The 16488-nt window shown below is 44.7% G+C and overlaps 1 protein-coding gene across 1 annotated transcript in view; it reads left to right on the top strand.

Annotated features, from left to right (window-relative positions):
* Window positions 1–5780: 5780 nt before the first annotated feature.
* Window positions 5781–16488, top strand: part of gpc3 (glypican 3) — a gene marked incomplete at its 5' end in the record, with an annotated part of 96142 nt that continues 85434 nt past the window's right edge. Inside the window, 2 exons of the mRNA XM_079167115.1 lie at window positions 5781–5937; window positions 15740–15901. Of these exons, the coding sequence (XP_079023241.1) occupies window positions 5781–5937; window positions 15740–15901 (319 nt within the window). The remainder of the gene's footprint in view (window positions 5938–15739; window positions 15902–16488) is intronic.

The following is a 16488-nucleotide window of genomic DNA, read 5'->3' as shown; positions in this document are numbered from 1 at the left end:
GTACTATATAATTTTTCATGATTTAGAGTTCTCTGTTTAAATATTTGTTGTGCTTTACTTTTTTTACTCTGTTGCCTTCTTTTTTCTTTTTTTTTCCCCACCCTTCTCTTTCCACACTCTGGATATTCTCTTTATTTTACCATGGGAGCGAATAATGTGTACATAACTTTATAAAGGATAAAAGTGTGAAAGCATTCATGAAAATAAAAACTTTATGGCAAATTTATTTTTGTGTGGTGTCAACAGTTTAGTGGACACAGAGGCAGCTTGAAGGCCCTGAACACGGTCTGGTCCATCCACACAGGTGTTTTCACTTAATGTACCTGATTAGGCCTCTTCTCATTACTGTGTGAGCGTGTCCAGTGTGGCAGCTGTTAGGGCAACACGTTCCAATTGGTGCTTGTAGTGTGACATCATAGCATAGCTCTGCCCAAGCCAGGTCTAATCAGCCAAGTGAAAACACCTGTGATGGTGTGCCCCCTTTAATGAGTAGAGAAGGGATACTGTTCAGTTGCCTGGGATTCAACCCTACAGTTCATATTTACATCTGTAGACATTTCTAACATTAAAGAAGCTGTGTTTTTATTGATCTTCCAGATCTGGAGATTTGGCTTGGAGTGAGCTGATGAAACCAGATTATAAGAGAAGTTAGTTACAGAGAAATCAATTTTATTTGTTCAGAGATGGACCTGTTGTACGTTTGAGAAGTGAGGTAGAAGCTGCCTCCGCTGATCTCTGTGCACAGTGAAAGCAATCTCTCAAAGTGACTCGAGTCTCCTGGATGTCGTCTCACAGCTTTGAGTGGAATGATACTGTGAAAGCTATTCAAACTCCTTTGGTACATATGTGGCCTAGTTAGTGCTGAAATGGTTAGATCAACAGAATAAAAAAGAATTAATACTGTAAATGTGAATATTGTTGAGCGTGGAAGGTCATTCTTTACCTTTTAAAAAAACAGTCTATGTAACAACAGTCTAAGACAAGACATTTCCTAGACTTAAATGATGAATCAAACACTAGTCGAAAGATAAACGGATGATGAAAGTCATTGTTAGCTGCGGACCTACTATAACCTGTGGTTTTTCTGCAAGATGTCGACGATTCATAAAATAATCTTAAAAGTCCGTCAATATAGTCTAGTTTTTTTCTGCTTGTTGGAAAAAAAAAAAAATCTTCAAACCAGGACTAAAATGTTGTGTGATCTACGACATTAACAATGAGCGGAGGGATGTTTCTTGAGTTTGTTTCCATTGAAATGTAGCTTTTATCTCCAGGATATCACTCTGGACTGAGTCAGTCACCGCGTACATCTTGTATTCATCCAGTGAAGCAAATTAATATTGCTAAAAATAACCCCTCCTCCCAGTGGTAAGCCCAGTTCAAAACAGTGGGACACATTCCACCCTACCAGGAGGCTTCCAACACGAGGCCTGCTCAAAAGGCAGCCAGTCTATTGTCTGTGTGGAGGTCAATGATAATCCCTTACTCGAACCAAAAGAAAACACACATTACTCCTCCATCACAACACTTTTTTTTTTTTTTAATGTAACATTTTAAATCATAATCCAAAACCCTCCTTCCATGACTTAACCCTAGTTTCCCTACAAATAAGATCAAACGCTTCCTGGCCGTAATTAACCCCCCTCCTCTATCACCGCTTCTTCATGAGAATCTAAGACACTCGAGGGAAGAATAATATCAAAAAATGGGCAGCTGCAGTTTATTTTTCTTTCCCCTTTTAAACTGCGCCAATAACAGCGTATGGACGCAGAGAAACACGCGGTAGGGGAAAGTGGGTTAAAGTTCAATCGGGGAAGAAGGCAAGTGAGGCGACGCAGCGTCCATGTTCCCACAGTGGAGGAAGTGCCACCATGCTTCTTTTTTTGGACAGCCTCTGCGTCTTTCAGCGTAACGATTTAAAACTCTTATTGTTGCAACAACCACACAAATAAAGACATTATGACTGAGTGCGATCTGTGTGCACGTGAGGCGGGATGGTTTGGAGGGGACGTGCTCCTGCAGACGGAGCAGAAGACTGCGTGGGGGCAGGGTTTTACAGGGGTTACGGGGTCACAAGCCTCCCGGGTTCCCTTTGACCAGCAAAGCGCCGAATGGATGAGCTAGATCTGGGTGAATACAAACTTTCCGCGGTGCAGTCTGCAAACATGTGCGGGGGGGAAGGCTCTCTCGAGGGGCGCCGCGCGCCAGACGAAAAATAAAAAGACTCTACATTTTTAAATAGCTAAAAAACCCGAAGGGTACCGTGTTTGTGAGAGGGGTTCTTTTTTTTTTCTCTTAAGGACGACATCCGCATCGAGTGCGTCGCCTGCGTTCCTCTCCCCACCCCCACAAAGAGAAAAACAACACGAAAAGATGCTCTCACAATTTCATGCATGACAGAACTTTTTGTTGGCGCAAAGAGGGCTGCGGAGGGTACAACATCTGCGCGGTGCAAGGTACGTGGTGGCAATATTGGGGGACTTTTCCTGCAGGATGGGCAGCAATGCAGTCACTCGATAGAATAAACCTCCAAGGCAAAGCAAAGGTAGGCTGTCAATAGTTTTATTTCTCTATTCCGACACAGATCAACGCACGTGGTCTCATATAGTGCTTTGCTTTCGTTTAAAAAAAGTTTGAATAATCAAAGTATTTTTTTTTGTGCCTTGTTCTACTTCTCGGACTGCTGATTCGTGAAAGAAAAACAAATATTGTGCACTAATCTTAATGTATATAATGCATTTTTCTTTTGAATAACCCGTATGTTGAAACTGAGCGTGTTCTCCGGGAGTCACAATAACTTTAGTTGACTAAAAGTTGATTCCGCACGAGTCTTTTGTTATGGCGTCGCTTCTGGCACGTTGGGCTCATCAAGGCACTATTTTATTAATCCGCAAAGTGTTACAAATCCATCCACCCGCCGCTCGCCAGCTGCTGTTTGTGTAGCGGTTACGTCACTGAATAAACGCGGATGCGGATTTGAGATCATTATTTAATTGAGTTGACGCGCTTCATCGTCGCATCACAAATGCGCTGTTGGCGCCACTTTGTTAAAGCTGCACACAGAGGCGCTCGGACCACATGTATGAAGTCACCGTAGCTCGGTTACATCCCATAGTCTGCACATTAAGACAATAACAGCTCTTAGGGGGGTGAAAGCTGAATTATGGGCTATATTGTGACTTTTTCTGCTCCTGTTTTTGAAGATGAACCCCCCCCCCCCCCCACGTGTGTGCTTTTGCATGGACCGTTATGTCTGAACGTGGTTTCCTGTGGTTTCCAACAGTGTTTCAATATCTTATTAAACTGGGATCTGGACGGTAAACTAAATACATTTACTCCATTACTTAAGTATAACGTTTAAGTGCTTGTACATATCCTGATTAGTCACTGGTTATTTTGCAGATTAAGACCATTAAACTAATTAAACATCTAAATTAGACTTCCCGATTTGTGTCCCCTTTAAATCTCATTTATATTTGAAGGTATTTGTCGTTTTTATTTTTAATATCTGAAGTTTTCGGCGATGTAGCGATGGATCAAGTGTCCATGTCCAGTCTGTGGTCATTGCAAGGCAAACCAATTTATTATAAAATGACTCTGCTTATTGTTTTACTGAAGACTTTTCAAGGTTTTGTAATGCTTGAGGATGTGTGAAGAATAGCACATCCCTGCTTGTACACGTTTTAATCTAGCTAACCGCCTCACATGGCTGCAGCCTGAAGAGAGAAAGTATTCATTCTGCTGCATTGAGCTGTGTAGGATCGGTTTCAATATTTGTCTACATCACCATGAATTGATTTTTGGTTCTGTTTTCAGATGCCTCCAGACTGGGAGCGTCTTGCCCGGAGGAGCTGGAAGTAATCCAGTACATCAACCCCCCCCCCCCCCCCCCCCCCCAACTCTCAGGGTCCTCCAGCTAAGGTGCATCTAGTGTAGTTAGTGAAGTAGCTCAGTATCTACTGCCCTAGTTGCTCCTTCTGGCTGGAGGGCTCGTTCTTTCTCAGGATCTCAGATATTCCCCACTGCCCTGAAAACAAATGTGTCTCTGGGTGGAAATGCTTTATGTCTAATGTGTTTTAGTTCTGTGAGTTGGACTAGAGCCAACATGTGGTAGCCTCTCTTTTTTTTTTGTTGTTGCAGTTTTAATCCTAAAAACCTTCACTGATCATGGACAGACAGAAGGTGCACAGAGCATATTCATCTTTAAAAGCTCAAAGAATAAGAAATAAGGTGGTTACACTACATTCTAACACGCCGCTTAAAGCACAGTAGACGGATCCCTGAACGACTTTGCAGTCCCAAAGTGCTCACAGTGCAGGTAGTGCACACGGATCTACTGCAGTTTGTGCACTTCAGGTATTGCCGGTCACCCCTCCTCATGCACACGTCAGCCCGCTTGCAGGTGGAGCTCATGTGGGTTTACGCGAGTTTTGCTGGTTTTGCTGTCAGCTTCTTTCAGTCTCTGCTGTGCAAATCCATGCAAAGCTCTCTGTTTCTCAGACCCGCAGCCAAAAAGAAGAGATGCAGGTTTTTCTCGCCGTTGTTTTCTGTTGTTCCAAGCTTTGAACACTTGAAAGACTATAGAAATGGTATTCACTGCAGGCACAAGGGAGCAGCTGTTACCCCCTCCTCCTCCCTCATTGTTGCAGTCACGTTCGACTATACAGGCACTTAACATTAAAGTTGTTGTTGTTTTATCATTACTGCTCGTCTCGTTGTTTTCAGGTGGATGACTTCACAATTTCAATACTAGACCAAATCAAAAGAAATTGCACAGTATCCATCTGCAAGCCGCCAGATGTTGAGAACAGCTGCACGTGAGATAGAATGTGTAGGACTAAGGAAGTTGTGTAGGATTGGATGTGCTTCTCTCTGGTTTAATATGAACTGTGCTCCATCCACAGAGAGGATGAGCTCTCTAAATGATGGCCTCGCGTGCAGACTGAACACTAGGTGGCACCATTTCAACTGTATTGGCTCTTAAAGGAGCTGAGTGGAAGTCTAGATGTCCACTCAGGATGAGAAGGGTGGAATAAGCGGTGTAAGATGGAATGCCATTAGGTAATGTGGTTGAATGATTTATGTAATTATATAAGATAAGAGGAGGATGTTGATGTTCACTTTTGCTCGGTTTGTACACATATCGGAGTGCTTCCTGTACACTTTTTTTTTCTCCATGTGGTTGAACAATAAAAGCTCATTTTCAGATCATATCCGACGCTTATGTGTCATCTTTACTGTAAAACAAATCTCCTTTCCACTTCAAATGCCTCAGGATGCATCCTATCACACACACACACACACACACACACACACACGGCCATTCATCTAACAGCTCGTGCACCCTCCTACTATCTCCACTCCTGCAGCCAATGTATCAGCTCGCATCACTATACTATTAGAGGGGAGATCTCGATACGCGCAGGTTCACGCTGCGGCGCGCGCTTTTTTATTTGGGGGGGGGGGGGGGGGGGGGCGTAGACATATCCGGGGCTCGTCGATCTCTGCAGAGAGCTGAGAGTCAGAGCCGCAAGTGAAGAGGGACTCTTTAAGTTCTCAGTTTCGGAGTATAGCTCGCGGACCGTTGAGGGGGCGGTAGAGAGAGAGAGAGAGAGAGAGAGACAGAGCGCAAGGATGCTGAGCCGGAAGCCGCAGCCTCACCTCGTCAGCGCCAACGCGGGATGCTACAGTAACTTTTGAGCTCGTTGAAGTTTAATCTCTACGCCGTTAGTCGCTCCGTTCTCTCCGGTTTCCCCGTGAAGCGCCGCTCGCCCTGCACCATGCTCGGTCCGTCGGTCCGCGGCGCGCTCTTCCTGTGCGCCTTCCTCCAGCTCTTCCCCCTGCCCGGCGGACAGGTGCCGACCTGCCAGGAGGTGCGCACGGTGTTCCAGTCCCTGCATCCAGGCTCCAAGTGGGTCCCCGAAACCCCGGTGTCAGGTAACTGTCATCAACTTCAAGCTTGGGCATGTTGCGGTTCCGCGGGTGTTTTTACGCGCATGTGTGGTGACTGTATCCTTAGATTGCTTGCACTTCTATAGGTTAAAAATACATTTTCTACTCAAATTAAATTCCACTGTGGAGTTTCGGAGGACTACGCCGTTACCACGGTCCTCTAGACTGCTGACTTCAGTGAGAGCCAACCCACACGCGCACTCTCTCCATCCCGCTGGCTGAACGTTCACCGACCTACCCAAAAGAGAGAAAGAAAGACAATCTATTGTCCAGTAAAGCATCTTGTTAAAAGTGCAGGGTTGAATTATATAAGCCACCAGTTAACTGTTAAATAACAAGCTTACTGAATCGATTGGCTCCGGTATCGATCCAAACGTGGAGCCAAGTAACCCAACTTTGATTTGGTGCTTTTGAAATTGGAAGCGGATGTTGGCAGCATTTGTTTGTTATGAACCTGCTGCTAAATTTGAGGGTTTCTGTTCTTTAAACGATGATGATGAGGATGGACTGTACATACACCTTTAAAAAAATAGATCAGCGCTCTTCCTTTTATGAGAGTTAATTAATAATCCGTGCTCAAGCGGGTCCTTATTCCACGTTGTCACATGATTTATAGATTAGTGGTGTGATGTGAATTGTGACCGCCCTGCAAACACATATGTAATAGAAGCGGTTATCCAAAGAGGTAATTACTGTTCCCTGGAGCTCAAATGTCAGCGAGTCTGCCTCGGAGGAGGGAAGGAAGTGTCTTGACTTTTAAGACGTGAGGAAAAACACACTGAGCTGATGGGGCGGGGGAAGGAAAATAATTATTGTGTTTTTCGGGATGAAGGTTAACAGCTATAGAACCCCCTTTTTTTTGCAGAACACAGCACGTCCGCGCACCACCGGAGAGCCTGTTGCACGCATTCCGATCCAGAGAGCCCTCTCATGCGGCTGAATCATCAGCCAGCTGCAAATGTTAATTGGGTTTTGTAGTGTCATGTCAGCGCGCGGGGTGCAAGGGCTCCAGGTTAACAGCTTTTTTCTTTTTTCTCAGCATGCAATCCTCGCTCACCTGATTTTCAAAGAGGTTTGCCCAAATAACGCAATAAGTGCGCTGCGAACCCTGCGAGGAGTGTGACGAATCGCAATAATGATTCAAATCAAACAGAAAAGGAAAGACGGTGCGACGCACTTTGCAGCGCGTTTTGTCACGCTCAATCAATCCCGTGTTAATCAATCTGCGGGTGCACGTGGCTGCAACCACTGCGCCCTACATCTTTCCGTGCATGAATCTTTAATCACGCACCCTCCGCAGAGGCCATCGTGCGTTTTATCTTGCCGGAGTCATCGTGGCAGGCCAAGAGAAATATTTAAGCCCCCCTCCTCTCCCCTCCACACAGACATCTCAAATGTGAGGCACAGCAGCAGCCCAGCTGTGCACCTTTACTGGGGGTTCAGTCTGAGCTGGACGGCCTGCAGCTCCGAACCATTACTCACACTGGAAATCAATCCACTAGTCAGCTGAGGGACAATTCATCCTCGCCGGTTTAAGAGCTACTTTGGTTTACACGTTCCCAAGATGCCTGCGGCTCCTCTGCTGCTGCGTGATTGCTGGTTTTATGAAGTGAGCTGGTTGCTACAGTGCTTTATCAAGTGTCCAATGGTAACGCAACAAATCACAGAGCCAGATTTTCAGATTGATGTAGAACACTGATTCGAAAACCCGTTGGCCCCTTTTTTTCCTTCTGTTTCAGATCCTGGAGGCAGCTCAACAAACATGTGTAAATCTTTATTTTACTGCCTGATTGTCCCCAACTTGGCTTACAAACGTGATTTTGAAAGGATGACGTGTTAAATCTGCGAAATAAAAATGAACCATTACTTCTGTTTCGGGTCTCAAAGCTTTCCAGATAAGTACATTTTTTATTCTGCTTATGGGAGTTTTTAAGTTTGTTCCAAAATGGAGTTGCACCCACTGATTGGTTCTGATTGACCCGTGGGTCTATATACATAACACAGCTGAATATATATTTGTTCATATATCAACATATAAAACATGTAACATTTCCTTATTTGTTAAGATACAAATGTGTTATGATCTTTTTCTGCATTTTGCCTGCTTCATCAAAGGAGTTTTGAGCGATGAAGAAGAGGGCTTCCAACACTATTTAGAAGAAAAAGACAACACATTTTAGGCGAAAAAAATGGCTGATTTTGCAACTATTGTTAGTGTTAGTACACAAACAGCAGTGCAACGACAAGGGAGGAAAGCCAATGTCGACAAAACACATGGATTATTATAAGATGCCAAATTAGACAGTCTAAAAGAAAAAAAAACGTATATATGATGTTTTAACATTTGTCCCATTGAGCCACAAAAGTTCTGTTAATGTTGACTTACTGCACCAGTGTAGGAGCAGGGAGACTTAAACACAGGAAGATAAAATGCCTCTCCCATTCATTCCCAATGTGCTGACACAGAGCAGATATACAACAATTCCTTATATTATACAGACCTCCTAAATCCTCACAGGACCCCTTTTATAGGAGCTGGTGTAGTAAAATGTAATGGGATGTGAGTTCAGGACTTAATGCTAAAACAAAGTGCTGTCAGTGAGGGAGAAATAGCTTGCACATTAAAATGTAAATGAAATGGATAGTGTTTAGGCTTTTTAAAAATACATATCCCCACATCGCACATTAAGCGAGGCCCGGGAGAGGACGTAGTGTGGCCTTGAATGCCACAGGAAGTTTTTCGTCTCACTATAAAGCCATCTGTATGTAGGCTCGTGTGGGTGCGTCCTTTCGCATATCTCCGCACGCGACACGTTCGGTATTACTAAACTTTGAATAAACAAGTGAACGCCTCTCCGTTTAACAGCGGGGGGCGGAGCCTCAGCGCTCTGCAGACTGACGCCTTTGTGCTTGATCGTAGCTCGCGCGCCACCTGCGGAGGCTCGAGCTACTACGGTGTCACGCTTGGAGCTCGAAAGTCCAGCGTGTCGTCTTCAGCAGCCGTGACCTACATTTACAGTGCGTCCTTTTGCGGGTGGGTGTTGGAGGTATAGTCTGATAACGTGACATGGACGCTGGATAAAAATGTTACGACCGAACTCGTCTTCACTTCCCCTGGAGTCAACAGCAGCGGTTAGCTAACAGGAAGCAGAATGGAAGCCGCGACATGTTCACGTGTTGTTCCCCGTGAGTAACGCTGTATTTTCCCGGTGTATGACTTGATGCTAACTTGAACTTCTATGCTAACACTAATAAGGTTACAATACCTCTGCTAATGAAGTCTACGCTCTACTTTATATGCAGGTGGTTATGTCAAAACAAGCTAAGTATTTCACTGATGTTTCTGACTGAGTAGCCGCTACTCGGGTGCGTTTTTTTTCAGATTTAGCAATTTACCTTTTCGCTGACTGAATGTTGGTATATTGGCAGTAGTGGAAGACGAAGGACAGTACTCCAAATATTATTTATCCGTAGTAAAACTATTAACTACTAATAATAGTAAAATTATGAAGAGTGCTCAGTAAAAGTCCTGCATTCACATTTGTACTGCTAGTGAAAGAGGGGCCTCATCAGCACGATGCACTTGAATGTAACACCTGTTCACGTGGAGCTTTTGATTCTAACATGATGCTGGATAGTTCAAAGAATAATAATGCATTGTATTTGGATTGTTATATTTTGTTGGTCAAATCTGAATCTGCAACGTAACCAGCAACATTTCTCTCTCAGGTAAATGTACTATGTTTACTCTGAACTAACTACACAGTAGTAGCAAGTGTACAGTTGAGTTACATATTGTTGGAGGCCTTTTGTAAGATATTTTGACGTACAGTGAGGTAGAATAGTAACATAATTCAATATACTTCATATCTATACATCGTAATGAATCTGTATCTGTTTGGGGCCCTTTGGTTGGGGGCCACAGGCCCAGGTTGTCTTCGTTGATGAACTGTCAAGTCTGCCTCTGGTGTTTTCTGATGGAATAATGTGGAACAACAACGGTTTAGCCTTTGAGGTCTGGTTTTCAGCGCTCACATGTTTCTACCGGTATCGACCTGTTTAGCCAAAGAGTTCATTTCTGTATTTCGTATCATTTTCAGGGTAAAGTTATCCAGTAATTTGCAAGAAGATTAGCAAAGATTAGATGGTCTTTCCGAATAGTTTGGTAAACCACTGGGATAATGTAATATTGATGTATTGTTTTTCAGTGGGCAGAAATAGTTGCGTTACCAAATATTACATCATCAGCGATGATCACATTCACTTGCTTTCACTCATTCGTGCACACGTTAATGTGTTCAGTTTGTTTGTGGAGGATTTCTGTGTGCAGATCCACATAGTAGCAAAATGTTTCTTAATTCTCTAAAAAAGTGTGAAGTCACGCTCTATTCCTGAATAAATTACAGCCTAGTTTTTTCACCAGAAAAAGATGTGTCACATACTAAACTTTCCAGGCATGTTTCCAGTATTTTACGCCTTCCTTTATATCCAGCGATGACATTGAACCCGTCCTTCATCGTTCTCGACAATATTTAAGCGATGCATGAAAATGTAAAACCTATCATCCTGAATGAGACAGAGTTATGGCGCCAGGCTTGTACTTTAGGTTGCATTTTCATAAATCCCAGCTCTTCCACTTTTGCCCTAATGAGCTTTTTGTTTTAAATTTTTTCACAAAAGCATGAAATATGCAGCCACTTGTCACATACTTGGTACAATTTTTGGTCCCCCTTTTTGTCGGTCATCCATAATGCATCCTTGTCATTAATGGATACAGAATAACTTGAAGGGTTTGTGCCCGAGAAAAAGATTTGGCGAGTAAATGCGAAACACAAGTTCCTTGTCGAGGCCTTCAGCTAATGGAAGATTGATGAACTTCAATGTTGAGGATGGCTTGCTGGGATTATGCTGGTGGATGTATCACGTTCTCTCTGTGTGTGTGTGTGTGTGTGTGTGTGTGTGTGTGTGTGTGTGTGTGTGTGTGTGTGTGTGTGTGTGTGTGTGTGTGTGTGTGTGTGTGTGTGTGTGTGTGTGTGTGTGTGTGTGTGTGTGTGTGTGTGTGTGTGTGTGTGTGTGTGTGTGGTGTGGAGGTGGCTGATTCAGAGAGAAGTCCGCAGGAAGGCAGAGCAGAATTCTAATAACGCTGCATGTGGTGCCAGGGGGCCAAAACACCAAAATACTAAAGTTTCTTTTCTTTCCGCCAACATGATTCAAAAAGAAGCGAGAGCAGGAAAAAAACCCACAACACAACAACAACATTATACGGTGGAGATGTTCAAAACGAAATTGTGCTGCAGGAGTATCACTCATGTCTTTGTTGCTGTGGGTGGTTGGAGTGTCGGGAGGTGGAATGGAGGCTGGTGTAGTCGTGTACGAGCGAGAGGGCGCTCGAGCGCTGACCCCGGGACGTGAGTGTGTGAGAGCGGCTCCGTCAGTGTCGGAGGACGTGGAGGGTCTCTGACAGCAGCAGCTGACCTGGAGGCTCACTAGATGGGAGAGTAGTAAGGCTGAGCTGAGAGCTGCCACTTATACATTTTTTTTCAGATTTTTTTTTTGGAGGGGAGGGTTCATCATTGTAGAGGTAGAGAGATTGGAAATTGGGGAAAGAGAAGAGTAGGACATGTACAAAGGTCTCCAAGGGCTTGTACTGGTATTATCACGGTATACCGCGGGATCATACCGTGTGCATTTGCTTCTGTGCAGTGTTGAGTGTGCAGGAGAGTTAATTAAAGGTGCAGCAGCAGTGTGGCTGCACCTTTATGTTAATTTATTAATCATGGGACACGATTAAAAAGCCGATGTTCATGTTTCATTTAGTGGTAATTTAACATGCAAAAGTGTTGCTATAATTCTTCATTTAATATATTATAATAATTATATCATTCCTTTAAGGGTCATTCTAAATGTAAAATAAATAATAATAATGTAAAGGGCCGTCCAGAGGTAGAAATAAAAGATAATCATATTAATAAGATAAGGTTATAAATAAGAAAACAGTGTAAAAGTAGCCGCTGCTGTGCATCTTTCAGCACCACAGAGTTGAGAAGACAGAGAACGATGTACCTAGTTATCGTTTAGTGTGTGGACGGCCATAACACCGTGAAACCGTGATATTTTCTGAGAAGGTGAGGAATCGTACCCGGGACCTCCAGCTGTGACTTATTCTAACACAACATCCTGAACAGTTTCCCTCCTCTGAGCTGAAACAACTCGACTGCCATGTCGTTTGATATTGCTGAGCAGAATGCCAACTACAGGTCCAGGACTTCTCAGTAATTAGCTGCGGGGGTCAGGTCACCTGTTGTTTGTTTATTACGGGGAAAAAAGTGAACAACGAAAGAACAAACGCTCCTGCTGTTGAAACGACACTAATAAGGTGGATCAGTGTGACCTGACGCGAGAGGTCTTTGTGTCTAATCAAGCAGCGATTGGTGCTTTGTTTATTCCCCTCTCCTCTCTGGAAACAGCCCTCTTTATAATGAAGGACACTTGTGTTTTGTGTACACTCCAGACAACAGAGACCTAGGATCGTTCACATCCATGCTCTCAGCTTTCAAATGATTGCTTCGTCAAAACGCCTTTAAAAGTAGAGCAGTCAGCAAAGCGCCGAAAACCGCTTAAAACAGTCGTAATCCCTGGTAGCTAATGACATGACCCATTCTAAATCTCCATTTCATTTATTGTCTCTACAAAGTGACACTGGAGAGGAAGCCAAGGAGTCCCACGTGCTCCCACTCGACACTGGTAGCTGATGTATAATGTATGCCCCGTAATGAATGGCTTTTAACATATTCTATATTTTAATACAACTTGTTTTTTCCCCCCATGGTCTCAGTTATTAAACTTGCATAGTGATAACTTTCTAATTGGTGCCGGGAAGCCAAAGAGACACAGTGTATTTGTGGCTGCGCCCCCCCCCCCCCCCCCCCCCCCCAGTCCCCGAGCTTGTTAAAGATGAGAAGGGACCCCTCTCTCCCTCTCTCTCTCTTTCTGTAGTGTACACAGGACTGTGAGAGTTTTCACCCTTGGCATTCCAACAGAAACTTTTATTTCACGAGCCAAGCAGCAATAAAGGATCGTCGGATGAAAAAAAAGGGTCTGTGACAATCCGGAGGGCGATCAATGCGTTTTTAAAAAACAATTGAAAGAGCTCGGCAGCTGCTCTGCATGTTGAACGGTCCGGTTCAGAGTATTGATTGAAAGGAGGCAATAATTTAAAAGGCGTCACCTTGGAGCGAGATTGCATGTTGGAGGGAGGGAGGGGAGGGGAGGGGGGGGGGGATTTACATCTAGATTGCTCCCCGCCTCGCACCTTGTCTCTCTTCATTGTGTTTGAGAGAAGTGGCCATCGGGAGACCAAAAGAATCGACTAATTAGCCAATAACGGGGCTGATAGGAAAAAGGTGCCGCTGGTGCCCGGTAGCTATTAAGCTCAAGGTATAGGTGGAGTGAAACAAGCTCAGAACAAAACTGTGCAGGGAGGACAGGGACTATATATATATAAAAGAGAGATAGAGAGAGAGATAGAGAGAGGGGGGGGGGGGGGAAGCCTAAAGCAAAGAGGGGAAGCAGGAAGCTGGTTCCCAAGTGATCCGTCAGTCAGAGAAGGCTTTATTTAGACGGTGGGCTTTTATTATTTGTGAAGCTCCACGGGGAATCTTTTTTTTTTTCTTTTTCTGTCGAATCCTTCACTTATTCCTCAGCGCCGTGGAACTTCTGTAATGAAACACATTTATCATCTCCACAAACGAGAAAACGTGCAGATGCGACTGTCTGTTTTGCGGGATATAATTGCTAAACGCCCGTCTCCTCCCCCCCAGCACCGGCCGCGCGCTCACCTCACCTATGGTGCTGTTATTGACAGCTTAATAATTTAGCCCCAGCAGTCTGAAATTAGCTTGATCTTATCTGTCAGGAGTCCTTTGTCGGTATTGATTTAAGATATTAAGGCTGTCAGTGCGCATACAGAAGGTGCCGCGTGACAGTTTTATTGCCTTTTTCACTCATTAGACTCTCCATCTCAAACCCTGATGGGCAGCGGGAGTGAGTTGGGGGGGGGTTAGCCAAAGCTGTTTGCTGTTGACTCCCCAGCACTTGTTAATTATGAGGGCTGCCACTCTGTTGCTGATCTCCTGCTAGTTTAACTTCCGCTCCATGCCTGCTGCTCTCTCTGTTACAGTCTGAGTCTATTGTTTGAAGACCTCAGAGGCAAATCCTCAAATAGAGAGATTCAATTTTCATATTGAGATAAACCCTCCGTCTCGACAAAAGCCTTTCTTTTTCCCCTCTGTCTTTTGACACACTTGTTATCAAGACTTTTTATATATATATATATATATATATATATATATATATGTATTCCCAGCCCTCCCTCCAAATGAATCCCCAGGCTTCGTCTCCCTATCCCCTGCATCCCAACCAGCGGCTGGCAGACTCCCCTGACATTTGTTTACCTCTCCATCCACCAGGCCCCTTGTCACTGACGCCTCTCAGGCAGCAGCAGATCCCGCAGACAACTCCTAGACGCAGCCTGGCACGTTACGACGGCAGCCGAAGCTTTCAACAGCCACACGGGACAGAGAGAGAGGGAGGGAGAGAGGGGAGGCACTAAGGAGAGGGAGCTCCTCTTTGTATTCAAACATCAGATGGTTGTGGCCTATTTATGTCTGTGTGATGTCTGCGTGTGCATCGTTTTAGAGGAGCGATTTGGGAAAAGGCTGTAAAATGTATAGCTCGTCTGTAGAAACGTGTTCCACTGGACCTTTCTCTTTTCAATAGATGTGTTCTGGCACAGAAATGTGAGAACTGCAACATACATTCTGAGTAGTTGCCTCTTTTGCAAAGGCACCGGTAACAGCAGCTTCCGATTGAACTTCGTTTAAAGTCTCTTTTAGGATACATGTCGTACAGCGTTGCCATGACATCGCCACAGCAGAGGCATGTTCTCGTAATAAAACAAGAGAGGAGGGCTCTTTGTAAAAGATGGCCCCCCCGTGCATCGTCGCACAAAACTGCAGTTCCCTCGCAGCAGCTAAAGCCCCCTCGCTATCAGACTCTATTCTAACCACGTCGTCTTTATCGCCCTCCTCACTTGTGTTTTTTTCTTCAAATTGAATTCATTTCCTTTGATCCGGTTGGTGCGCGGCTACCTCGGAGTTAAACGTCCTTGTCACCTTAGTTTTGCCTTAACTGGCTTACTTCTGCACCTTTTCAAAATAACCTAATTATTCCTCGTCTGCGTAAACAACCTGTGATGTCAGTGGCCAGGTGCAGAAATGTTGTTTCATCACCATCAATGTTTCTCCGTTTGGTCAATGTCGTATTCTGAAACCGTGGTTTGTTTGTGTGCACGCTGATCTGCTCCTGGCTCTCATCTTTGTGCCCTTTTTGATCCTCCCTGCAAAAAGTATAGCCCGGAGTCTTGGGAAACTTTCTGTTGACCAAATTGAGCTCCGAGGACAACAACACAGCTGTGGTGTATCAGTTGAATGTGCAATCAAAATGCCTCTTTTATTTTTCAGCAGCATTTTATTTTTGACTCCGGCCCGGCTAAATACGACACCCTCTACATAATGATCGCGCGCTCATTAAGGCTGCAGAATCTGCTGTAGATAGAGTTTCCCGTGATTAGCATGCAGAGGATGCGGCTGAATCTTTTTTTTTTTTTTTTTGTGCGAAGGAAGAGAGGCTTCTGTTTCTTTTTTTCAATCAAACAAAAGTGTCTTTGCAGCTCCTTTCCCTTGCGCTCATCCAGCCTCCTGTCCTGTCTCTGTTGATTCCCTACCAGGTGCCGATCTCCAGGTTTGCCAAACCAAAGGCCCGACCTGCTGTTCCAAGAAAATGGAGGAGCGGTATCAGGTAGCCGCACGCAGCAACTTGGAGTCCGGTCTGCAGGTTGTCAGTGCTCAACTCAAACGTCTCATCATCCAGAACGCCGCCATATTCCAAGGTAAGCAGTGAGCACAGTCTCAAGCTTGCTTTCGTTAACTGGCACAGGGAGAAAAAAACATCATTACAATTGCATTTTTAAACTGATAACTGACGTCCTCAAATCGGCACACTAAGTATCCACTTTCTTGGCTACGAGTCCCTGTTCACGTCAGCGGGCCCACTCCTCCAGACGGTGAGTCACACACACAAGAAATAAAATAAAAGCAGGAGTAATGCTCGCAGACAGGGAAGAGACGCTCAGCTGCTGTTCAACTAAATGTTGGAACGGCAGAGAGACATGTGGTTAAAGTGACTTTAGATGTAGCATGGTTGTCGGTGCCAGACATGTTGTTCCGGAAAGTGACAGCCTCCTGAGATTTTGGCGCACTGCAGTCGGCGAAGACTGTTACATTCACAGAGTGGAAAAAACGCCAGTCAGCAGTGGGTTCCTGGGAAAGCACTCACAGATGAGAGAGGTCAGAGGAGGCGGACTGGTGCGACTGGTTTCTGGCTAACAGATGTGTGCGCTATATAACACTTCAGTGCAACAGTGATTTGAGGAATCGTCAAACCTGCTGTCAGCTGAAACAACGAGGAGGCAGGTGA

This window comes from Pholis gunnellus, assembly GCF_910591455.1.
Source record: "Pholis gunnellus genome assembly, chromosome: 10".
Taxonomy (NCBI): domain Eukaryota; kingdom Metazoa; phylum Chordata; class Actinopteri; order Perciformes; family Pholidae; genus Pholis; species Pholis gunnellus.
This window is presented reverse-complemented; position numbering and strand designations above follow the sequence as displayed.